The sequence below is a fragment of the Pseudoliparis swirei genome, chromosome 16, assembly GCF_029220125.1.
Source record: "Pseudoliparis swirei isolate HS2019 ecotype Mariana Trench chromosome 16, NWPU_hadal_v1, whole genome shotgun sequence".
Lineage (NCBI taxonomy): Eukaryota > Metazoa > Chordata > Actinopteri > Perciformes > Liparidae > Pseudoliparis > Pseudoliparis swirei.
This window is the reverse complement of record NC_079403.1, coordinates 5534789-5561112: the sequence shown is the minus strand read 5'-3', so window position 1 is coordinate 5561112 and position 26324 is coordinate 5534789. Positions and strand designations below refer to the sequence as shown.

General features: G+C 43.6%; 1 protein-coding gene across 6 annotated transcripts in view; it reads left to right on the top strand.

The window, feature by feature from the left end:
• The window catches only part of abi1a (abl-interactor 1a), a 44556-nt gene that overhangs the window by 14515 nt on the left and 3717 nt on the right, over window positions 1-26324 (top strand). For 2 of the 6 annotated variants that reach the window (XM_056433574.1, XM_056433575.1), the window contains exons 3-9: window positions 13664-13840; window positions 17708-17722; window positions 18248-18351; window positions 18857-18970; window positions 21945-22045; window positions 23251-23385; window positions 25156-25431. In XM_056433574.1, coding sequence (XP_056289549.1) covers window positions 13664-13840; window positions 17708-17722; window positions 18248-18351; window positions 18857-18970; window positions 21945-22045; window positions 23251-23385; window positions 25156-25431 — 922 coding nt within the window. The remainder of the gene's footprint in view (window positions 1-13663; window positions 13841-17707; window positions 17723-18247; window positions 18352-18856; window positions 18971-21944; window positions 22046-23250; window positions 23386-25155; window positions 25432-26324) is intronic. The other 4 variants (XM_056433576.1, XM_056433577.1, XM_056433578.1 and 1 more) reach the window with 3 other exon arrangements.

Here is a 26324-nt window from a genome sequence, read left to right as displayed (position 1 = left end):
TCCTACAAGGGTCTGTCCCGTAAGAGCCTGTCCCATAAGGGTCTGTCCCATAAGGGTCTGTCCCGTAAGAGCCTGTCCTACAAGGGTCTGTCCTATATTGGCCTGTCCCATAACGGTCTTTCCCATAAGAGTCTGTCCCGTAAGAGCCTGTCCTACAAGGGTCTGTCCCATAAGAGTCTGTCCCGTAAGAGCCTGTTCTACAAGGGTCTGTCCCATATAGGTCTGTCCCATAAAGATGGAAGTCGGGCTATTAATGAACGTTTTACAGAATATGCTGATCCAGGATTTGATCCGTAGTCCTCATTTGTAAACCGTGTCTTTGGTCCGCTACTTCCTCTCCTAGCCCTTTTCTTTCTATAGCGTGAGGCTTCCTGCCGTGTGCAGGTAAATCCACCTGCTCATCCAATGAAGGCATTAAGAGCTCAGGCAAATCAAACAGAGCGCTCCGGCCAGGTGGCTTCTCGTAGATTAGAAGTGGGCGGCGTTCACCGAACCCGGAACACATTTCTCCTTGTGGTTCAGCCCAAATTTAGTTAAATAATCTAAAATGTATTTTGTTGGAAACATTCCTGATGCGTTGACGGAGGGATCTCTGATGGAATGGAGGAAGCGGTTGCTTTTTTTTGTTTAGTCTTTCCCATGTTTGCAATCTGTGTGTTTTTTTTCTTGTGCTCTGACCGTGCTTTTGCTAAGAGCGCCAGAAATTCCTTCAGGATACAGTGAAGGTCAGATTCTCCGTCTAATGGAAGGAAATGGGACTTGAGAGAGAGACAGAGACAGAGACAGAAAGAGGAGAGAGAGATCCGGCAGATCAGAAGGAAGGCTGAAGGAAATGGAAGATGGATGACAAGCAAAGTAAGGCAAGAAGAGGGAGAGAGAGCGAGAGAGACCAAAAATTGGCTTTTTTTTATGCTCCTTCAGGTTTTGAGTCAATATCGCTCCAATCCGACACCAAGGTCACTATCTGTCTTGGTCTCCATGACAACCCCCAGGGCCACATCTGAAAGTTGACATAGTTTTACTCGAGTCTCCATTGCAGGTGCTCATCGCGGTCTCTCTCCGGTCTTGTGCATGGAAAACATAATCCTCCCTGTGCTATGTTTAAACCCAAAGTTTGTGTCGTCGCCATGGTGACTATGAACTAGACGGGGTCACACAGGGTAGAAAATTACATATTTCTTTTAGGGGGCAATTTCCCCCCCCCCCACTGACTGAAATCCATTTAAAACTTGTGAAATAACATTTAAACTTTGTTAAAAAATAATAACTATAATTATTTAGGCTTACAGTATTTGAGCAATTGTTATAACAATGGCAATAATAAGACTATTAGACAGTAGTCTACAGATTCAAAGTGTTTTCTTAGATCTTTTGAACAAAAAACAAACAGAAAACATAAATCAGACAATCATATTCAATTGTATTCTTATTTCTTTGTGGTTATTTACTATTACGTTTTTTAAACCACAATTCACAATTATAACTTATTTCTTGTTTTTTAAATAATTCTAGATTATATCTATTCATGTTTTGTGTACCTACCTAGTAAAGGCAATACAGATGGGACAGACGCAACAAAGAACAAAAACAAAACGCTTTTAAATTATGGCGGCATTTCTTGCCCCTCCTCTTGATATCGGGGGCAAAATTATATTTCTTAGGTTCAGTTTTTGCCCTTTGCCCTCGTGTATTTCCGACTCTAGTGTCGCACGCCGATGGTCGGCAAATAAGTATTTTCCTCTTTCTTTTGAGTTTCTTCTTTTTGTATATTTTTTTTTAGAAAAGTGAATTTTATTCCAGCGATCTTTTTTTTAAACAATTAGCATACATTTAATTATTTCTTGGTTTTGCACCAACGTCTAGAAAACCCCAAATACCTAATTGGTTTCCTATGGTTTAAACAGCTGGAGCAGGAAGCGTGGCGGCGTGTTTACTGCCCTCCGCTGCCCGGTCCAGAGGCAGTTCATCATCATGTCGCCCTCCATGCTCACGGAGATGAGATTATAGCGGCGCTGAATGTGTCGTGGAGTCTGCAGCTCGTTTCAGTGGAAGGGAAGTTTCCTCAGACACCGGCTATGAACACGCTGCAGAATTTACCAGGCTATATATAATCATACCAGCCCTCCTTTTTCTACTCTCTTCAGTTCAGCCCGTGTCTGTTTTTAAGCCTGCGTCTTTCCACGCCTCAGGTCGCCGCTCTCTGACGTTACCGCGGGTGGCGAGACGCCGCCCGCCGTCGGGGCCGCCTCCCTCGATGCGGTCGGCTCCACGGGGTTCGCTCTGGTCAGGGTGTGTCGGCTCAGCGGTGGCATCTCTCCCACTGGAGCTGGCATCCCTTCTGAGCTGGATGCCACTACACTGTATTACTGGAGAGTACAGTGTGGCACAATACAAGTCGTTGTGGGAGGTACAGAGGGTATTTTTATATTTCTTAAAGGGTATTAAAAGGAACTTTTCAGATGCAATATTTCGGTGAAGATTCAAACAACTGCAAGGCGGCTCCCACTGCTTTATTTCTTCAGTAATTCATCTCTGAATACCTTTTTTTCCCAAGAGCCCACTGGTAACACAATTGCTCCTTTTGACAAAAACTAACAGTCCCAAAGATACTCACATTACAAACACATAAAGAAGAGAAAATGAGCAAACATTTTCAATTTTTTTAACTTGTTACTCGTAGTTTGGCTTGATAAGTTGTTTGACTGATGAATCTAAGTTTCTGCCTCTTTAGATCTTGATTAATCCTGTGATGTTGAAGCTTCTGCATTTCGGTGCCTGAGCCGACTGAAATTGAAAAAAACTATTATTTTTGTAACTTCTCTGGTGACCTCGCCCTGTCAGCAGGTCACCACAATAACTATTGGTACCATATTATCTGGGACTAGTTCAACCAAGTTACACCAAATCACTCACTTACTTAGGCTTTCTTTTCATAAACATAAAGTATTCAGAAATTTGCACAAAGCAAGTACATCTGAACAATAAACGTTTCTGCTTTTGTCTTCTGTTAATAATTTCCAACCTCAGATTCATGTTGTGACTCCTAAATCGCGAACGACTGAATGAATCTACTGGTTGACAAATTGGTTGTAACGCGAATCAAGAAGCCGGAGGAAACGGTCTTTAATAATCTGAGTCTTTATTGAGTGTCGAGTCTCATGAGCTCTAATGAAAATGCATTTGAAGCTGCGCATCGAGTTTATTATGCATGCTGCTTATTGATATTCAGCGGACGTCGAGGTCAGGCTGCAGCTCCTTGTGTGGGCAGTGACAGATGCCCAAATGTGTGTGTGTGTGTTGATAGGTATTTGTTTGGGTCACCTCCCCTGCCGTCATCCACAGGCCGGGGTCTCTATGCAGTATTGAGGCAGAAAGGGCTGATGGGAAAATGGAGTAGCCTGCGGTGCTTCCACCTTGTGCTGCGTGTGAAGTGGCTGCTAAGAGGCCGTGAACAGGGAGCGCTTTGTCTGCCCGGCGGAAGAAAAAGCCTCGCTTTGAGAACCTCTCTGTGAGACCCCAATAGGGAGGAAATAGAGGGGTGGGGGGGGTGCACAGACTGCCAATATTCAAGCGGCAGCTCCTGTGTCCTGATTAGGATATTGTTGATATTCAAGTGTTGCGGAGAAGCTTTTCTTCCTTCAAATCTTATTTATTTTTTTATTTTTTTGAGGCACGCAGACGCACATGGGCGAAATTTGAAAGTTTAAAAGCTGAAAGTCGTCTCCGCTGCCATGAATAGAAGCACACCGCTTTGGTGAAGGGAGTGTTAGTGTTGAGAATGAGACATAACAATGGATTAAAAAGACGCTTTTTGTTTTGAGAAACTCGGACGTGACCTGAAGGGAGTTCAGAGGGAAGCTCCAACGACAGGAACGCATGTTGTCGGTGCAACGGTTCAGTGTGATGCACAGGACGGGCGTCAAAGTTTGATCCACTCACCGCGCCTTTAGCGAACATGGAGTGACGGGACTTAGAATAAAAGTAGAGCAAACAAGTAGCATTTTAAGTTCGCATTTCATGCCGTGAAATGCAGTTGCATCCTTGTCTGCATGTCTTCACGAGTAAAATACGACCACAAAACAGATAAAACTAGAACGGGCACTCGGTAGAGCGCATACCTTCGCATATCACAAGATTGGGCATTGAATTATGAACATGTTGGCATTAGTTGCATGGCAATTGGATAAAAATTGACCGCGCTATGGTTAAAAGAAGATTATGACCCTTTCATGACCTTGACCTTTGACCCGATTGATCCCAAAATCTAATCAAATGTTCCCCGGATAATAACCAATCATCCCACCAAATTTCATGCGATTCGGTTTAATACTTTTTGAGTTATGCGAGTAACACGCATACAAATAAATAAATAAATACACGGCGATCAAAACATAACCTTCCGCATTTTCAATGCGACGGTAATCATGACTGAGGAGTTGAGCATGAAGACCTGTGATCTCTAAACTCGTATTCACACCAACGCCCTCGCTGAGCCGGAGAAGAATAATTTTTTTTTGTGTGCATCCGGTCAAAGCTATTTTTATCGGCGCTCTCTGAGAAAAAATCCCCATGAGTCATAGTAACGTCTTTTGTCCGTTGGAACATTATTAGCGAGGACGAAGCAGCAGCTTGTTAGTCGGTCGGAAATATGCCGAGTCAAGCTCTGCGAGGAACTCTAGTCAGCAAAACCGTAAGTGGGAGTCTTGAGCTGGTGCCGGGTGACATCACAGGACAAGTCATCTCCCGTCTCCATGACGATATGTATCACAATATAGCAGGCTTCCTGGGGATTTAAGGAATACATAGAATCTGGAATCGTCTGTTAAATACTTCTTCATAAGAATACAAGTGCAAAATTGTCAAATTTTCTGGAAGATCTCAGTACTTTTGCCTTTTTTTATTATTTATTTAGACTTCTCAATTTGTGTATCATGACATTTGAGACACGATTTCATTGAAAGACGATCGCTTATCGGCCATCAACGGTAAAATAGGATAGAAATTAAATGCAAACATGTATTTCACTGCAAGTATCAAGAAGTTTAACCTTCTTTTTTTTTTATTTTAAAAACATTTAGATGTTTCTTTTGAAGATCCACATTATACATTAAACCACTTTTTTTTATTTACCATAAACCACCACCATATACCTGATGGTCCATATCTTCAAGAGCAGTTGACAGCGTGGTGATTTGTATATAAATACTTAGTATTACATTGTCCACGCTGAACCCGGTAACCACGGCGATGAAGCTGCAGGCAAGAAAGCAGCTGACGCGTCTTCTGTACGCGGTCGGTTCCCACAGCCGTGTCTCACGGAGGAGCTGCTAACACACTGACACGATATTATGATCTGATCAGCTCGTATTCAAGCTCTCAGCGCCGACTCACATTTAGTTTTTGTCTTTCAATCCAGTCTTCACTCGTGTGTGTGTGTGTGTGTGTGTGTGGTAAGTAACTCATGCAAAGGCTTAAGGTAGCGTCTGTGTGCTGCAGTGGTGGCTTTTTAACCTCTCGTCGTGGAAGAATGGCACTCATCCAAACAGGAAATGAAGCCTTGTAGGTCTCCCTTTGTGTGTCTCTCTAAGTGTGTGTGTGTCTCTCGCTCTCTCTCTCTCTCTTTGTGGGGCCCATTGCCTCCAGGCTGTGTTAAATATATCAGGTTCTGATATCGGAAAGTGGCTTTGGATGGGAGAAATGTAAAAGAAATCTAGTCGTCCTTGATTCAAATAACATTCATATTTCATCATCTATTATATTTCAATTTTAAAAGTGTGCAATTTCCCAAAAGACTATTTGACGAACCATCTTTTTTAAAGACTGCTGCCGCGTTGGCCTCCTGCAGGGCGCATGCACGCGTACGGATATCATGACTCCGCTCTGCATGAATAGAGGTTAAATGCGAAATGACTGGTGACTGTTGTTCAGTGACTCATCAGCTCCTCCTCTACTTCCCCTCCTCTTCTTCCTCTTCCCCACTGCAGTGTCTCTCCCACTTAACGGCACTCTGCAATTACACGTAATCATCACACCTCTGTTCTGTCGTTCCTCCCTTTTTTAATTAGGAATACCGTCTGCAATCATTTAACGGCTCTGTATGAACGAGGCCAGTCGGGGAGACGCTCCGCATGTTCAAAAGGGTTCTGCAGTGGTTTCTGGGAGGAGTCACGAGGTGATACAATGACTAAGACGTTTCTTACTTTCTTGTACTATTACAAATCCGATAGCTGAGAGAGAGTTAATGATGCGTAGATGAATATGAACAAAAGAACCCAACAGCAGCTCGCCTGGCTCTGTCCAAAGGTCACACAATCTGCTGACCAGCACCTCAAAAGCTCCGAGGTTCACACCGTATATCTATTTTTTGTTTAATCCGTAAAAAAAGAAAATATGTACAAAAATGTATTACATATTTTCTATATATATAGAACATATATTTATTCATAATATATTATAAATAAAAATATTTTTTAGATATATAGAACATATATTTATTTATAATATATTTTAAATAAATATAGATGGCCTCAATTATATTTATTTATAATAAATATAAATATATTACAATATCTTATTAATATATAATATATTTGTAATATATATTATAAGTATAATATATTTTTATTATATATTTATTTATAATATATAATAGAATATATTGAATTATTTATTTATAATCTATTATAAATAAATATATGTACTTATTGCATAATAAAAGGAATTTCTGCACCTTTTAATGTTGCCCAAACAAAGGCATCTGTCCAAGAACACGGCCTTAACTTTTTTACTTTGACTAAACAGTGACGCAGTCAAAGATGTACCAAAAGGAGGATGACACACGGATGCAACAAAACCACCAGATGTCGTAACGGCGTAACGATTACGCCCCGAAGCTCTACATGCATCGACTTATCAAAAGCACACTGTTCGCGAGGATCCTAACCTCTTTATAGATTTAGATATAATAGATTTCCTATTTCAGGGAAATTAGTAGGAAATAAATGGAGTAGAGAAGCCTCCCTGACGGGTTGAGAGAGAGCGTGGCGCGGCGGATTTAAAAAAGCATCACAAAATAACTGCTGGCACGCATTGAGCTTCACAAATCGTTCAAACGGGCTTCCCAGGGGCGGCCGTGGGTAATGACGCGGGTATTCTCCGAGAAAGGAAAAATCAGAGTGAAGAGAAGAGACGTCGGTGACCATTGAGCTAAATCCTCCTGCGCAGTGAGGTTGAGGTGTGTTTAACAGACGCCTGCTTCATAGTTAAGATCTCCTCATAATCTGACGGAACAAGGATTTCTAAATCCTGGACAGCTTTAAAAAAAAAAAGCCTTTTTAATAAAACCCCCATGGCTTATTGTGTAATGATGTGCGGTTCTGGTGTATGATATTACACACCCAGTCAAGAATGACTTGATGCTCTCGGGCCGCGTGCCCTGGGAACAGAGCCCTCCTTAGTGGTGTGTCTCGGAGGAGCAGGAAGAGGAAGAGGAGCAGGAAGAGGAGCAGGAAGAGGCGGTTTGCTGGAACATCTGCACTGGAGCTCTTATCATTACCTCTTGGCTCATGGATCTGGTCTGTCTCGCCACACACACACCTTGGCATGCAGGGTGTGTTTGTCTGGTAGCAGGCTTTCCTCCCCTGGTGTGTGTGTGTGTGTGTGTTCCCTACAGTACATGCTTGTGCATCGCTGGCATTTTATTGAGGATTTCATCCGGCGGCCAGTCTGCCAAAAAGCTGAGAAGGCTTCTACTTTTTCTTTTTTTCTCCAACATCTGTTGAAGTAAAACAGTTTGTCTCAAGTTCACTTCTTCTTCTTCTTCTTCTTCTTCTTCTTCTTCTAGCACTTCTTCTTCTTCTTCTTCTTCAAGCACTTCTTCTTCTTCTTCTTCTTCTAGCACTTCTTCTTCTTCTTCTAGCACTTCTTCTTCAAGCACTTCTCTGGGATGGATGACTGTTCATATTTTTTATTTCATGCCAAACGGTTACAAATAATCCTAATCTTCAGTCGGACCGTGTTAGTATAGATAAGTATTACTGCATAGATCTGATATCAGTCATGAGCAGGTTGTAAAGAGCCCAATTTATGACGTCTTACTTAAATGCTTCTTCCGTTAAAAGACGAGACGGATCACATTTCCTCCTTTCCCAAATCCAGAGGAAGACAAAAAAAATGAGTCACGATTTAAGTGTTAAGCCGATGAATTAGTTATTCTTCGGTCATCATCTGTTCGGCATCTCCGTCTCGATCCCAGGCTGGTGAGTCGTCGAGTGACACACGGCGCCGTCATCGGACTCCTGGGATCCCGTCAAGCTTTTCCAAGTGCGGCCGTAACCACAACGGCCACAATCTGGATGAAAAGGAAGAGGGGGGAAAAAAAACACACCACCCGCTAATATTTAGGCACTTGTTGCCACGAACAACACAACAGGAATCTCTCAGCGTGGCAACCGCTGCAGCACTGACTCACTTGTAGCCCTACATGGGAAGAACCCTCTCAGTCCTTAGTGGTCGGGACTGGATTGAGTTTGGTCTGTCTGGCTTTCATTTTTTGAGGCCGATGATGATGGCGTTCGGCAGCAGTTAGCAACGTGTGACCTAAATCCTGACGGCAGTCATGTAGGCGGGTGACTCTTTTCCTTTGGAGTGGGGATTTAGGAACAAAAATAAACTAAGAAGAATTGAGTGAGAGGAAGAGTTGACGAGGGGTGAAGAGAAACACGACAGAGAAGCCAAACACCAGTGCGACTCAGCGTTCTGGGGAGAAACACCCACGGGTGACGGGCCTCAAACATATGGGAGACAGTGGTTGAAACACACACGCGTGAATCATCCAACTTTCAGTTGGGCAACTGGCACTAAATAAATAAAATGAATTTAAATAATTCAATTCAATTAAATAAGATAAATAAAATTGAATAAGATAAATAAATTAAATAAATTCAAAATTCAATAAAATAAAAAGGGTTTTCTTTCACAAAAATCTACGAGATTACACTTTAAATGGAAAAAAATGTAAATGGAATTTCAAAGAAACAACCTCAGATATGACCAGTCCTTCTAAAACCGTAAGGAATCGTCTCTGTGCTTCTAAGAGAAGATTGCTCCCTCTTTGGTAGCTTTAATGGTACAAGTACACATCGTTTAGTGCCAGTAGCTAATGGAGCTCGCCACTGGGTCCGTCAACAAGGAGTCCAGCCAGAAAGCGCTTCTCCACTTTGACCTTTTTTGTTATTTTTTTTTCTCTGCTCCATTTTATATATTTTTAAGCCAGTAGATGAGCAACGCGCTCTCGCCTCGGTGCAAAACGCTCCCTGCGGTTTCAAACTCGCCCCCCTCTGAGATCACTTGTATCTCCGGGCTGTTACAGCACAGCTATTCTCTCTCTGCATACAGGAAGGAGATTACCTCACACCATGCCGCCTTCTCACCGCCCCCACCCTCCTCTCTTCGATGAAGTTGGTCCACGCGCCGCTCTCCGATAGGGGGAGTGTGTGCTCGGCCGAGAGCAGATGCTTTCCCAATTTCCGTACAATATTTCGACAGCAGTTCTCTCGTTGAGGAGGAAGTTGTTTTGGTGGTTTTGGACTTTCCCCTTCAGATCGCCATATCTTATCGTAACAATGTGCCATGACTGTACGAGGCCTTTATAGCATTTTCTCATTAAAATGTGCCTGTAAATGCAGTTTTAAAAACCTTTACCATCGGCGCTCATGGGTGTATAAGTTGCCATGCTCACGTAAACAGTAAAACTTGTATTTTATTTTATTATTAAATTATTTAACCTTTTATTTAACCAAGTGAATCCAATTGAGGTTAAAAATCTCTTTTTCGAGGGGTGACCTGGACAAGACAGGCAGCAACATAAGAAACGCATAGTTACAGACAAAAAGCAGAATAAGACGAGTTAAAAGAAACTAAGAGTTCAGAGACGGTGACATAACAGTTAATTTAACAATCTGTGACATTTTTGGGAACCTGCCTCCATTTCTTTCATTTTATAATAATTATTCAGGTTCTTCAAAACTCTCAAACCAGAGTTTGTAATTGTTGGAACATTTAAAGAATAACTAAGACGTTGTTAACCACTTTTATTTAGTTTCTGTCGAGTTTGAATGACGTGTTGCGTCCATGTTCAGCGAGGTAACATTATTATTGTCTGACTGGAGTCTGGTGGCTTCGAGAAGAGCAAACTAATTGTATGCCAGATGCTTATGTGTTAGTTTTGTTGTCGAGTGGACGGGTGTTAGAGTCCCAGTGAGTTGAAATGAGGCTAACGCTTTTATTTTGAAAGTCAAACCAGACCTAGGCTGACTGAGCTATACTCCTCCTTTACTCCTCCTTCTGCCTCGTGTTCATCGGAGCCAACCACACACGCCCGCACATGGAAGGCAACAAAAAAATCTGTCTGGAAATAACTGGGACAAAATTGAATTAATTGTGATTTATGACCGTTTGAAACTGGGGCATTAACTCTGAGCTGTGTGCGGAGTCAAATTATTATCTCAAATCCAGTCGCGGTGGAGGCGCAACACCCTGGAGTCTGAAAGTGTTCGCCTCATTGGGGAGACTTTGTCAACGCTGTTATTTATTTCACATGAAGAGGCTCCGATGTTCTGGCAGCTCGGATTATAAAAGACGACTGTATGAGAGACTTCGCCATCCCCCTTTAATTCAAACGACGCCACAAAGCATCGGAACAGAACGGATGTTTCCCCTTTGAATGGGAAGTCTCCGCGGGAGCAATTATGTATGAGCGACTTTGCCTCTTATGAAATATAGATTTTTTTTCTTCTTTTTTCTCATTGTGAACAATCCACAGTCTTGTGTTTCCTGTAAGGAGGCAGAGACTGCATATGAGAAGCGTACGTAGTCGTTGTGGGGACGATTTGAAGCCTCGAGTGACCACATTTAGACGGCTTAGGAGTAGCGTGGAGACGGCGTTTCTGGTAGGTTTGCGACCCGTCAATCACAAGGTAGCCCCGCCCTAAATAATACCACGCTTTATTGTGTATACAAACATCGTGCTGTATAGAAGAAGACTCTGAACTAGAGATTGAGACTATACACGCGTTTACCAAGGGAATAAATAGTCGTAATTTTCTCATCGACGTCTATACAGTCTGACTTCTTTCAGCAACCAGAGTCGCTGCCCCCTGCTGGCCGCTCGAGACAATTCAAGTGCGGCGTCGGTTTCGCTTCACGGAGCGGGAGGTCGCCGCCGGGTGACGAGGGATATCTGCTCTGTGTCACTTTGCACTCGATCGGGAGCTCGCGGGCTTTTAAAATTAGACTTGACATTGTCCAGAGATCGCAAGCACTGTGCCGCACTGTACTGGACTACACACACACACACACACACACACACGAGGCCGCCAGTGTTGCAGACTCCCCTGAGTGATACTTGAAGTCGGTCCGTACAGTGGAACAGAGGGCGAGCTCAGTCCAGCTCCAGATCCCCTGTGGCATGAAAGGAATCCTCTGTTGACCCCCCCCCCCCCCCCCCCCCCGACCGGCGGGGAAATGTGCTTACGAATAAGCAAAAGATGTGAATCAGATTGTGGTTCTATCTTCTCAAATATGAGGAGATAAGACACTCCTTTTATTCGTCGCGCAGTGTGGATATGTGCAGGAGCAAAGGGGTAAAGTGCACACTCAAGACAAAGTTAAAGATTTAAAAAACAAGTGATATAAACAAGAAACGGTAAAACGGGAATAAAAAAACTGTAAAGAATCGACAGTCACTGAATATAGCTATTTTTTCCCAGTGTATTAATATTGCACAGGTTGGAGTGATTACAGTGTTTTGTGGTCTACTGGGAGCTCAGCAGCCCGGCAGCAGCAGGAAGAATGAAAAGTGTGAATTGAATATTTTAAGTGACCAGGCCCGAAAATCAGTCGGACCAAACAAGCCGCAAAGATCGAGGTAAAATGACTCTTTCCGGGAGCTTTGAGGAGTGCCTATATTATATTTATTTTCTCATCTAACTCGCTGAATGAGGGATTTTTATCCCGACCAAACCAGTGGAATTAAAAGCAGGTTTTATGTCAATGATCAGCAAGATCACGGTGGCTTTGAGGAGAGCATATGTTTTGTACGCCAATACATTATAATTGTTGACATCTTTATTTCAGATATATATATTCACTTCACCAAATAACATATCAAGGGTTGAAAAGAGTGTGTCCACCCGGTTGTCATGTTGCCACTTTGGCCCATAGGACATTGCGATGGCAATGTTTCACCGATTTATGACATTTTATAGACCATAGAATTCAAATATTATGAAAAAAATCCAATCCATCATGAAAACTAGAACGGGCACTCGGTAGAGCGCATACCTTCGCATATCACAAGATTGGGCATTGAATTATGAACATGTTGGCATTAGTTGCATGCCAATTGGATAAAAATTGACCGCGCTATGGTCAAAAGAAGATGTTGACCTTTCCATGACCTTGATCTTGACCTTTGACCCGATCGATCCCAAAATATAATCAAATGGTCCCCGCATAATAACCAATCATCCCACCAAATTTCATGCGATTCTGTTTAATACTTTTTGAGTTATGCGAGTAACACGCATACAAATAAATAAATAAATGCACGGCGATCAAAACATAACCTTCCGCATTTTCAATGCGAAGGTAATAATAGATGTAGAGCGTGAGCTGCTTTCATATCGGTCTATAAAACTGCTGACTCATTGAAGCCAGAATGTTCTTTACCATCGAGCCTCTGCTGCAAACGGGCATCGGACAGGGACGCCTCGTCTCTGGCTGCAGCTCTTTGTGCTGTGTGTAACCAGCAGAGTGCGAGGTTTCCTCATGTGTCCTAAACGTAATGAGTTTTCATAAAGGGGGCGGGCTAATTAATGGAACGTCGATTTAATTTTATTCCTCTGACAATATGAACGCACTCGTTGCCAAACTTCAATCAAATTTCATCCCTTTTAATTAAAACTCATCACTATCTTTGAATGCAATTAACAACCTCAGTCATTTTACGAATGAATTGGTCGTTACAGGGTTCGTACGGTCATGGAAAACCTGGAAAAGTCATGGAAATTTAAAATGAGCATTTCCAGGCCTGGAAAAGTCATGGAAAAAAACTAAAATCATAAAAGTTTTGTAAAAGTCAAGGAAATTTGTTATAATCACATGTTCATTGACGCCGAGTTTGAAATAATTAATATGTTTTTTTAAAGAAAGACGCTCTAAATATAAGCCGGCGTACGCAACATTTTCTACATTTTTCATGCTTATATCGAGATTTCAGTTTGGTCGTGGAAATTTGGTTTAAAGTCATGGAAAAGTCCTGCAAATCGGTCAAAGTGTGTAAGAACCCTGTCTTTAGAATACAGGTTGAAAATTGTTTTCAGAAAACTTGCCCAGATGCACATTACGGGATCATTATTCCACTCGGGCCCTCGGTCGCCACCGCAAATCGATCGTATTGGTGTCGTGAAAAAAGATTACACGCCCTGTGATGAAAAGCACCGACTCGGGATTTAATTAAAACCGTCTTACGCTGCTGCTTGACGGGATCCTTGAATCCCGGAGGGTCCTTGTTGTTCTGTGGCATCGATCACCCCCCCCTCACTCTCTCTCTCTCTCTCTCTCTCTCTCTCTCTCTCTCTCTCTCTCTCTCTTCTGTTTACAGACGGTGGACATCCATAAAGAGAAGGTGGCCCGGCGGGAGATCGGCATCCTGACCACCAACAAGAACACCTCGAGGACCCATAAGATCATAGCGCCGGCTAACATGGAGCGGCCCGTCCGGTACATCAGGAAGCCCGTGGACTACAATGTACTGGACGACGTCGGCCACGGCGTCAAGGTGAGCAGCGCTTCCTGGTTCCGGGGGAGGGGGGGGGGGATTATTCCCTCGAGGTATTCCCATCTCCCTCCCTCTCCTCTCGCTCCCACTTTGACCCAACAGGAATATGTATGAGTGTGTGTGGGGGGGGGGGGGGGCGATGAACGGATAAAGCGGTTACATCATACGGCGTTCGGGGGGAAAACATCTCTATTCTCCGAGCGTTGTGTAAAGGACGCGTTTGCGAGACGTTTTTAAAAGGCACTTAGGCCTCGGGGCCGCCCTCGTAATCTCGTTCTCTAAACCCCCGCGGGGGAACGATGTCGTTGGGATTAGATTTTCGGCACAATGGGAAAGGCGAGAGAGGAGCTTTTTTTATGCGATAAACTCTCCAAGTGGGACATTTTCCACTTCGCTCGCTTCGGGGGTCACTGGGTCGTCTGGACGGCGGCGGTAATGACATCATCTCCCGATGGCCGGGGGCATTTTTCGCCTTCTCCGCCCTCTCGCCCCATCAATCAGCCAATCAATTGCAGCCGTCCAGCGGATGGGATTAGCGCCCCCCCCCCCCCGTGGCCGTCCAGCAGGGTAGGAGCCATCGTGACGCTCTCAAAGGAAATCACGTTGGACTCTTTCGTCATGGAGTGGGGCGGCTAATGGGGCGTGAACGGCGACATCGTGTACTTAAAAGTGCACGAAGATTTGTTTTTATTATTATCCAATCAGGCGGTCGACATTTTCGGCTCGCTAAATCACTTTCTTTATAAATACGAGGCCAGAGCTAGTCGGCTTAGCCTAGCCGAGCATAAACACAACGTTATGGACGCATTGCGTCTCATACATGTGCTGTTATTGCTTTTCGGTATAAATTAGTGAGCTTTAGGCTGGTTGGCTGATTTCGAAATGTCATATAGAGGCTAGCTGTTTCCCCCTGCTTTCAGTCTTTATGCTAAGCTAAGCTAATTGACGCCGCTAACTGCTAGCAACAAAGTGAAGAGGAGTATTTTCCCAAAAAGTCAAGCGACTGCTTTAACCATTCGATAATATTTAGGTAGAATTATAGAGTATTCATAAGTATCACTTGGTTTTTATTGATACTGTTGACATAACAATCTTATTCCATTTCGCATCATATAAAGATGTTAATAATAACAGAACAGCTACTGAATAGACTTTTACCTGAGATTGTTTTGTCAACTTCTCTTTTCAAGGTCAAGAATCAATGTGAGTGATTTTCCTAATGTTCAAAATTATGTGATACGTTTGAAATAATCACAGGAAGAAAAAAAAACATCCCAGTGAGGCCCGTGTGAATCATCCACACATCTGGATCCACTCAAAATAAGAATAAGCGCTCCGTCATTGAACCATAGGGTCACATGACCGAAACTTTAAGAACATTGCATATTACTCCGGGCCTAATTTAACACACCACACACACACACATGCTTATACATCCATATATTCCACATGCTCATGCATAGGAGGGAGGCTGTCGGCCGGCTGCAGGTCACGGCCCACAGAGCCAATCGATACTCGACGTCAGTACTTCATATTAATTCATATAGTATCCGATGATGGCTTGTATAGAATATCTATCGCCGCGGTTTACTTACTGACCATAATCAATACTTTAATAGGGGTTTAAAGCATGTTAACGGGCCTACCTGGGTCCACGGCCTCGAGCAGTGTTTGTCCAGTTAAACGCCCACATGCATTATTAAATAAAAGCTTAATGGCCACACGAGCAACAGGGAAGAAAAAGAGAGAAATTAGAAGGTGAAATTCATCTGCTAGATGATCTGATTCTTCTCTTCTCATCATATCAATAATAATTCGAGCTGACGGATCCGGATGCTCCTGCATCTCAAGGCGTCGTGAAAGATGAGATTTATTCTTCCAGTCAGCTGATGTTTAATCTCGTCGGCGAGGATGATGTCAGGTGTTTGAAGTTGTATGGCATTCTTAAAAAAGAAATGTAAAGTGTGAATTCTGAGTTTAAATGATTGTCTTAAAGGGGTCGCGCTTGAGGGAGTTTTAAAAGTATGCATGGACTTGTTTTCAGGTCTGTTCATGCACTCAGAGGTCAGCAAGTCATTCTCCTGAATGAATATCTTCAGGGTTGATGTGTCCGCACCCTGCTGATGACAGAGAGGGTGTTAGTGTCCTCTCTCCGAGGAGTTGGAGGTGTGCAGCCCGTTGCCTGCGTCTCTCACCAGCTCTCACTGTCGCTATTTGTTCCCATTACTTCCTGTATTATTTACAAGACTTTGGTTTATGGCCAGTTTTCAATGGGGAGTTTATAAATTGTACCGCGATGCAAGAGTAAGTTTGCATTTGTGGCTTTTATACGTGAGATAAGATGAAAAAAGGGGAATGTATTGATTACGTGTACGCATCTTTTCCTGTCAAAAGTACACCACCTGTGTGTGTATATATATATATCTATATATATGTATGTGTGTATATATATATATGTATGTGTGTGTATATATATATAAATATATATATGTGTGTGTGTATAATATATATATGTGTGTGTATATATATGTATGTATGTGTGTATATATATATATATATGTATGTGTGTATATATATATATGTGTGTGTGTATATATACATATATGTATTTATATATATATGTGTATATATTTATATATATATTTAAAGACCATTTTCTGAAAAGAGGCCCTTTTATAATGGCTCTATATATAGTAACATACATTTCCAAATGTTACATTCTGGATTGTCTCATTTAAAAAGGGGCAACTGGGACAAGTCTCCCCCCCCCCCCCCCCCGGTGAGAATAGTTTCCCCCGACATGTTTGTCTTCTCGGACTATATCTTTTTTTGGGACGTCTCCATGGCGACTTCCATAAACGCAGGAAGTGTTTGTGTCCGTTACACAGACCCACCCTGAGGAACTGCATTGCTCCAGTTTTTTTTTAACCCCAGCTCCACACATGCCGAAGCCTTTTCCTGGACTTGATAATGACCTCAATCTGACCCGGCCCGTCCCCGTATTCCCCGCGTGAAGCATTTCCACACCGCCGGTCTGGCTTGTGCAGCACAACAGAGATACGGCATCATCCCGGGAGACGAGGGGAGGCAGTCGCCGGCCTTTAGCGTGACCTAGACGAAAGTAAAGTGAATCCCGTCCAGCTCCGATAACCCGGGGGTGAGTGCGATGTGATTGAAGTGTAGTCCCTTGCCTGAAAAAACAATTAAATTCCACGTACATGCATAAACACATGCATATAAATCGGCCCTCATCTATATATTTTGTTTCTTTGATTTACAAAAAGCCTCACACACTCACACTCACACACACACACACACACACACACACACACCGTCCTCCAATACTCTGACTTTATGTTTTGTCGTCTTCATTGTTTTATCGTCCTCTAGGTGTTATGTATGTATTGTCTTTTCTCTTATAATAAAAAAAACTTGGCATTTGGATATGGTCCCAAAAAAAAGAAGAAACAAATCCGCAGTAGACTTAAAATCCATGTTCACAAGACGGCTTTTAACGCACACGGTGAAATCCTCCATGTTAATATTTTTTTTGTATTTTTTTAAACCCTGTTTGGCTCCTTCCCGATACCCATGTCGTCCGACTCCTGTGATTCCCTTCCCGTCCTCGCTGGGTGCGGCGCTGCCGGCCCGGAGCCACGCGCTGTTCTCCGCTGGTAGAATGAGTTGTGACCGCTGACCCGGGTCCTGCTGCATGTTGACTCGGCGTGAATCCCTCCAGGAGTCATGTTCCCGCTGCTCGCCTTGTACTTATGACTCCATCTGATCCGTTTAGACGTGGCCATTTTTTTTGACATGCCTTCTCTCTCTCTCCCTCTCTCTCTTTTTTTCTTCCTTCGCCTTCATAAGTGGCTAAAAGACAAGGTAAGTCCGGTTTGTCACGACCCATTTTTTTTTTACTATCATGCATAATTGATAGAAACCCCTCTACATGTCTTTATTCACCTCCCACGTGATCCCCATTAACAGACTTGTACCGTAGTCCTCTTAGTCCTTCCCTCCTCTCCCAGCCTGTAGGCCGTCACTTCCTTCACACGCGTAGGCTCCCCAGACCAAGCACACACTCTAGATCCTTCAATTTGCAATAACGTAAATCCAGATGTTGCTAAACACAAATCAAGTGATGTGTTTTTTCCGGTGGTTGTTAAGACACCAGAGCCTCGTTGGAACAACCCAGAGGAGTCGAACCCGCAACCTGCAGCAACCGGCCTGTGACTGATTGCTCAACTGTTCACATATTACCAACCGACGTAAACATCGGTGTCGTCGTCTGGGCAGCCTATACAGCGTTTGATTTATTTATTTATTTTTTGTCACACAAGTGAAGTCATTTGTTTGTTTTTTAAGTGTTTGTTGTGCCCCCCCCCCCCCCCCCCTTTCTAACCACAGCAACATGGAAACAATCAGGCGAGCCGAGGAGGAACGCTATCGAGGACCAATCCGCCGACGCAGAAGCCGCCCAGCCCGCCCATGTCGGGGCGCGGCACGCTCGGGTAAAGATTTCCATTTCCGTCGCTGTGAAAAAAAGAAAAACTGATCCTCTAATTATGAAACGCCGAATGAAAAGAGGGAAGAGCAACAAACCCGGAGCTCTCTTGCAGGCCACGTGCAGGAAATGTGACGTTTATTTGTATTTTAGATTATTTTCTGCTATTTGCACCGTCTTTAAAAAAATAAAAAATAAATCTTTCTTTTTTAAATGAATACCTGTTCAGTGAAGAGTAACACAGTGAACCGACAACCCACTGAGCTGAAGGGATTCGCCCCGGGATGTTAGTTAAGTGTTCACATTATTAAAAATGACAAAAAAATGAAAAGGTTCGGCAGCGGCCGCCGGCGACATCATTCGGATATTAATCCCACGGGTGAAAAGCGTGACGCAGCCTGAAGCGTCCGGCTGAGTAAACGAGAGTTACGACGCTCGAGTGAACACTTGGAGAGCGTGATCGCTCCCGCCCATGGTTAATTATTCATTTATTTATTTATTCTGCCTTTCAGACGCAACACGTCCTACAAGACCCTGGAGCCGGTGAAGCCGCCCACGGTGCCCAACGACTACATGACCAGCCCCGGACGCACGGCGTCACTCAACCAGAGGCAACGCAGTCACAGGTAGACCAGAGACGACACACACACACACACACACACTCTTGATGATTGATTTGTGTTTCATATCATTGATGATTAAATACCCTTTTTAATTATGCGAGACGAGCAAAACGACAGCGAGGGGCCGCCGTGAGCTCCAAGAGCTCTGATGTCATCAACTTCTATTTTTTAAAACATTTCACGGACCGAACGATTCATCCGTGAGTCGGAGGGATGATGAGTCGGAAATGTGTCGACAATCAGAAAAAATGACTCGAAAGGACGTTCTTTGCACGTGGCGGGAAAAGGTGGACGTGCATTTATAGATTAGCAGATCAACACACACACACTCCTTAACCCTCCTGTTACCTTTAGGGTCAATTTGACCCCATTCAATGTTTAATGTCGGTGTTCTTTGGGGTCAATTTGACCCCAGGCTGTTTTTCACTGTGTCAAACATATAAGAAATATCAACTTTTTTATATATAAAGGGCTATTTAGGTAGTCAACAAACAAACATAAAGTACCTCACACTTAAACTTGGGAAACACTATTAATTCTAATAATTTTCTGGAGGTTTTAATTGCTGGGGTCAAATTGACCCCGAGGGTAAAATATGTTAGTAAATATAAAGGTAACAGGAGGGTTAAAGTCAAGTCAGGTTCCATCATATGAGATAAAAGTCTCTAAAAAAAAGAAAATACACTTTTTTTTTTTACCTACAGAGAGCTACGGAGGATGTTTCCCAAAGCGGGAGCAGCAGGTACCGAGTAGAGAAATAAAGAGGACATTTTACCTCTGAGAACTACAAAAAAACGTTGAGTACACAAACACAGAAGTACTTGACAGGATCCAAACACAAGTAGTGGCAGAAGTGTTGATATTAATATCTGTAAAAGCCTCTCGTTCATATGTATTTATTTTAAAACCCGCCCCGAGTCAATTCCATGGGAAACCCTCGATCACGACTCTGAAGGATTATTACCCAGAAGTCTCTTTCATCAAACGTGAGTTACGAGCGAGAGAAGTAGCCTCATTAGCTAGAAAGCCCGTTATGCGGACTGTGAGGCTCGTGAATATTACATCCGTATTTTAGTTTTTCCCTTCTATGGAAACCGACTCCTCTCTCTCAATCAATTAAAACCAAACGTGACATCTTCATCACCCCCGATCTGTTCACAGCCTCTCTGACGTCCCTTTAAAACAACAATCCTATATATTAATAGAGCAATATTGCTGTGGCATCACTATTTGATTGTTTTTATTCATCGTCGACCGACTAAATCCAATCCCCGCGTGTTCCTGATGTTATTATCTTCCGTCTTTTTGAGCGGAAAGATGGCAGCATTCCTGCTTCCAGCATCCACGCGTTGACGTGGAACAATCATGCATCAAAATACAATAAAAAAACGACGTTATATATATTTTTTTATGGTGCCGGCTGTCGTTCCTCGACTGTCTATCCGTCTCTGTTCGTTTATTAAATGGAGAGAAAGTGCCGCTGTGAGCGAGTGAGCTGTAACCTTTTGGAACGCCTCGGATTGGATCGGATTAGAAAAACTTTATTCATCCCCGGTGGGAAAACTCATTGGCCAGAAAAAAATCATCCAGACAACAATAGACACACGAGAAGCACACACAACCAGAGGACCCATAAAACGTGGCCGTCAGAAAGATGCTGGATCCAGATCTCGCCGCGCGTTGCAGACCATTTATACACCGTGTGTTTGAGTGGAGGCTGAATGAATCAGGCAGGAAGGAGGAGAGATGGAGAGAGGGAGAGAGGGAGAGATGGAGAGAGGGAGAGATGGAGAGAGGGAGAGATGGAGCGATGGAGCGGAGTGCTTTTTTATTTCTCAGCGAGCGCTTTGAAACAAAGCAAAAGCCGCCGGAGGAGATAAGTGGGTTAGGGAAGGAACTGTGAAGTTCTAGGGGGGGGGGGGGATTAGTAAGGATGAATCCAAAACATGCAGGGGGGGGGGGGTATGCCGGGGCATTGATGATGGGTGAGCCCCGGGGTCAAACACAGGGCACCGGCTCCTATCGGGGCCACTGCAGCGCCGACACGTTCCCAACGTCCTGCTCCATAAACACAAGTTTAAATGTATTCTTTACCACTCAACTCAAACCGTCTCAACATTTTTATAATTACAAAGAAAGATGAAATACACTTTAGTTTGTTTTCGTCTCGTCAATAACCCAAAGCCTCAAGATATTACATGTGTGACACCGGCAGCTTCTTCAAATATAGTCACATTTTAAATATATCTTAAACATCCGTCATGTGGAACAACAACTTATACATTTACATCGACCCTTAATACACCCAGGGGCCACATCTGTTTGCAACATCTGCATCTGTAGCTTCAGTGTATGACCCGTTGATGCTTTCAGAACACAGAATAACACACACACACACACACACACGACGTGTGTTTATTAAAGTGGTTTACATTTCTTCCGTTTCTCTGATCTGTTACACAATGTCTCTCTCTCTCTCTCTCCCTTTCTACTTTGGTTCATCTGATTTTAAATGTGCCAGAGATATATCCAAGAGGCTATATGTCATTGTATTATATTTGTTTGTGTGTGTGTATATATATATATACATATATGTTTCATTTTATATACATATATATACTTCATTTTGTATTTTATATTTTACTTGTATACATCTATATCTTTCATCCCCGTTTTTTATATTTTATATTTTATAATATTTATTCTCGTGTCTTTAGTTTATTGGTGCTGCTACTGTGACGACAAATTTCCCCTTGGGGATTAATAAAGTATATATATTATCTATCTATCTATTTTTCCTCCGTAGTCCCGAGAGGCAGATGACACGAGATTACATCTACAATATTCATACAATATTCACGCTTTTCAAATGGGTGCACACACATTCAATCGTGAGTATCCTCATCCAGGAGACTCTCGGACAGTCGAGTCCTAACGAGACACTCTCTCTCTCTCTCTCTCTCTCTCTCCTCCTCAGTGGAAGCAGCGGGGGGAGCAGCAGCAGGGAGAACAGCGGCAGCAGCGCTGTCGGCATTCCCATCGCCGTGCCGACGCCCTCCATCCCCAACTCCGGACCAGGTGAGCTTCGCTAGCCGCGCGTCAGGCACCCCGAGTCACGGCGCCGCTCGCCCACCCAGGAGCTCTCTCACTCCGTCCCACGCTGCAAAATCTGTCTCGAGTATATTAAAAAGAACACATATTTATTCGGCGTGTTTTGGCGTGTTTGAGCGGTTGTGAAACCGGATCACGCTCTTCAAACATTGGTTCAAAATATTTGCGAGAATTTTTTTTAAATGTCAGTATTCTAACCGTGAGTATTCCGATACTGGGCATCACATGACCCGGTGTGACGTGCATGTCCACTAAGCACGTGTTTACCAGACGGAGATTAGACGCGCCCACTGTGTGAATAGGCCACGCCCCCTCGGGCCTTTCCAGTGGGCGGCGGTGAGGCCGCGTTTAACTTTTGCACACAAAAAAATTTAGGCTGAACAAAAAACATATATACACTACCGTTCAAAAGTTTGGAGTCACTTAGAAATGTCTTTATTTTTCAAAGAAAAGCACTGTTTTTTCAATAAAGATAACATTAATCAAAAATACCCACTATACATTATTAATGTGGTAAATGACTATTCTAGGTGGAAACGTCTGGTTTCTAATGAAATATCTCCAGAGGTGTATAGAGGCCCATTTCCATCAACTATCACTCCAGTGTTCTAATGGTACATTGTGTTTGCTAATCGCCTTAGAAGACTAATGTCTGATTAGAAAACCCTTGTGCAATAATGTTAGCACAGCTGAAAACAGTTATGCTGGTGATATAAGCTATACAACTGGCCTTCCTTTGAGCTTGAAGTTTGTAGAACAAAATTAATACTTCAAATATTAATCATTATTTCTAATCTTGTCAATGTCTTGACTATATTTTATATTCACTTTTCAATTCATTTGATAAATAAAAGTGAGTTTTCATGGAAGACACGAAATTGTCTGGATGACCCCAAACTTTTGAACGGTATATATATATATACACATATATTCAGGTGTCTCGTGTAGCGTCTGTTTTTTGCCTCCGCGTCGGGAGTCGAGCGCGGCTCTCCCTGCGAGCCGGTCGCCATGGAAACGCTCGATTCGTAGCGCAAAAGAAGTGGGTTTGAATGTGTTCCCCTCCCCTCCCCCCCCCCCCCCCCGAGGGGTTCCCGAGGGGACGTGGAAGCGATGTGACGGTATGTTCCAGCGCCGACTGTTACTAACGTGAGACAAAACGACCCTCCTTTCAGTCCCGGCCACGTCGACTCCCCCGGGAGCCCCTCCCCCGCCCCCACCTCCTCCTCCTCCTCCTCCCACGGCCGGGCTCGGCCCCCTTCCTCCACCTCCACCACCACCTCCACTTCCACCAGCGCCACCGCCGCTAGGTGAGAGAAACGCCTCGACCCTCCGAGGCTCCCGTCGCCGGCCGGCGCGTCTCCGATGCCGAGGCGCTCCGATTCGTGTGGTGCGCTTGTGGACGGGCGTCCGGCTGTTTGTTCACACTGCGAGCAACAAGGAACTTTAATAAAAACAATACAATTCAGTTCAATTTGTATCGCCCCAAAAATGTTAATTTACAAATCTGCCTCAAAGAGCTTTACAGTAAACTGTTTTACTTCCACCAGTGTCTGAATTTAAAGCTTTAAAACACATTTTGCATTCATCTAGGTAAAAACTATCTCACCTGAGATGAAATATTAATATTTAGGAGAGGCGGAAGGATGGACATGATGGTGGTTACACTCCCCTGGCAGTAGATGTGAAGGCTGCTGGTCTTGCTTGCAGTGTGAACCGACTCTCTGTGCTTCTTTTTGGAAACGGGTTGAATGCTATGCGAAGAATCTCTATATATTCTCTTTTTTAATCCTCAGTGGTGTCGGTGCTTCCTCATTCTTCACTCGATCTGCTTTAATCGGCTCTTAAGGAAGAAGTCTCGAGCATTAATGAGCGCCTTCGTAATCTCACGCAGACCGGCCCTCAATCGGGCGACATCATCTTCACGGCATCGACTTAAAACCGAGACGTAGCGTAGATTTACTTCTCAAATCTTGTATTGGTTTTCGAGATATGCACATGACAAAAGAAAAGATGTACACACTGTAGGTATACAAAGATACTCAATGAGCTCGTAGCTGCTCAGAACTTACAGGTAAACAAAGCGTCGTCATGTTGAGAGCCATTAGGAGGCAATCGAAATGCTACCTATCCAACGTGCGCCTTTTAACCCTCCTGTTGCCTTCGGGTCAATTTGACCCCATTCAATGTTTAACCCTCCTGTTACCTTCACATTTACTACCATATTTTACCCTCGGGGTCAATTTGACCCCAGCAATTAAAACCTCCAGAAAATTATTAGAATTAATATTGTTTCCCAAGTTTAAGTGTGAGGTACTTTATGTTTGTTTGTTGACTACCTAAATAGCCCTTTAAATATATAAAAAAGTTGATATTTCTTATATGTTTGACGCAGTGAAAAACAGCCTGGGGTCAAATTGACCCCAAAGAACACCGACATTAAACATTGAATGGGGTCAAATTGACCCTAAAGGTAACAGGAGGGTTAAAGAAGGAATCGATAATTAAAGTAAATAAAATACACAATGGTGAGTCGGCACTCGATTCTCTGACTCCTCACCCACTACGACTTCTGGGTAATTCAAACTCTATTTCCCGGTTTGTGTATAAACTGTCTGATTGACTGATCACTTTTCACCCTCACAGCAGCGACGCCCTCTTTGTTCCTCTTCCTCCCCCGAGGAGACGCCGTGTTCTCTCGGACCGGAGACGTCTTCCTCTTCTGTCTCCTCACACGCATCATACGCACTCTGCATCTGTAACCTTCAAATCATCTCATTGCAATAATCCGGCCGCCGTCGGAGGTTATTTTTCTTTTTTCTCGGACACCCGACGTGTTCGAGGTGCAGGATTTAATGCGCTTGACCTCTTGTGACCTCTGCGCTTCCATCTCTCTGTCGTCCCTCAACAAATCTGCTTCCTCAAATCGTTCCCTGGTGATGTTTCCGTGCGGCGCGGGGCTCTAATCGGCATTTAAAAAGGTGTTTTACAATCTCGATGATTCATGTTTTTGGGTGCTTTATTCCCCCTCTTCCCCCTCTTCCCCCTCTCTGTCTCCGCCCTCTCCCGGGTGTCTCTAGTGGTGGCCCCCGGTCCCGGTCTGGGCCCCGCTCCGATGTCCCAGTTCGGGACCATCTCGCGGCAGATTCCGCGGCACAACCCCTCCAACTCCTCCGCGTCCGTGGTTTCGGCCACGGGGACGTACCGCCGGGCGCCGTCGGTCTCCTCCCAGTTCTCCCTGCAGCAGCAGCAGCAGCAGCTTCAGCTTCAGCAGCAGCAGCTTCAGCTCCAGCAGCAGCAGCAGCAGCAGCAGCCTCATATTAATGGAGGCACGCCTGGCTACAGCCAGAACTCAAGTAAGGCGCTTCTGTCTCCGGTCACGGCGCCGCTATCGATCCTCGGATCGGTCGCCCGCAGTCACGAGCTGAAAGTGAGCCCGGCGTGTGAAGTCCACGACCGATATGTCATCTTTGTGAGTCCGAAGGTCAAAGGTTAAGCCGATGTCTTGACGACGCAGCTCGACCTCGTCTGATTTAAAACGTTCCCTCTTTTCCTCGTTCACAAGGAGAAGTAAACAACTTGATAATAAACGATCACGTTAATACATTAACCTCACTGCTCTGTATTCTAAAGGCAGAACGTACATGTCCTGGCCTCCAAAATGAATATTTGTTTATCAATAATTCAGCTGGTGGGACCTTGAATTTTTTTCAGAAATGTCTGCACGGCAAACGAAGAATAATTATTTTTTTTTTCAACAGAATATATTTGATAAATTAAGGTAAATGTAAACTACATTTATCAACAAACAAAAACTACATTTTTTTTCCCAAATGTCTGCATGGCAAACGGAGAATAATAAAAAAATTATATATTTTTGATGAATTACGGTAAATATAAACCACGTTTACCAACAAAACAAATAAAACATTAATCAACAAACTCACACAAGTCGTGCGGTATAATCCTGAGTAAATAATAGTGTTAAAAACACTCGACAGTCTCGCTGCTCAGCCCACGTGTTTTTAAATAGTCAGTTTTTTGCGAAGGTGCTTTGATGTTTTTTAATATTCATGAAGAATGACTCGACCTCGGACCTTGATTCCTAAAAAAAATAACCAGCTGACTCTTGATTAGCGTGATGGTGTCTGATACAGTGCGAGTAGAGGAGTGAGTGTTCCACGAGGGCCTTTAATGAAAGTGATTCTGCCTGGAAAAGGGATTTTAAAGTTCCTTTTTTTAAAAAAGA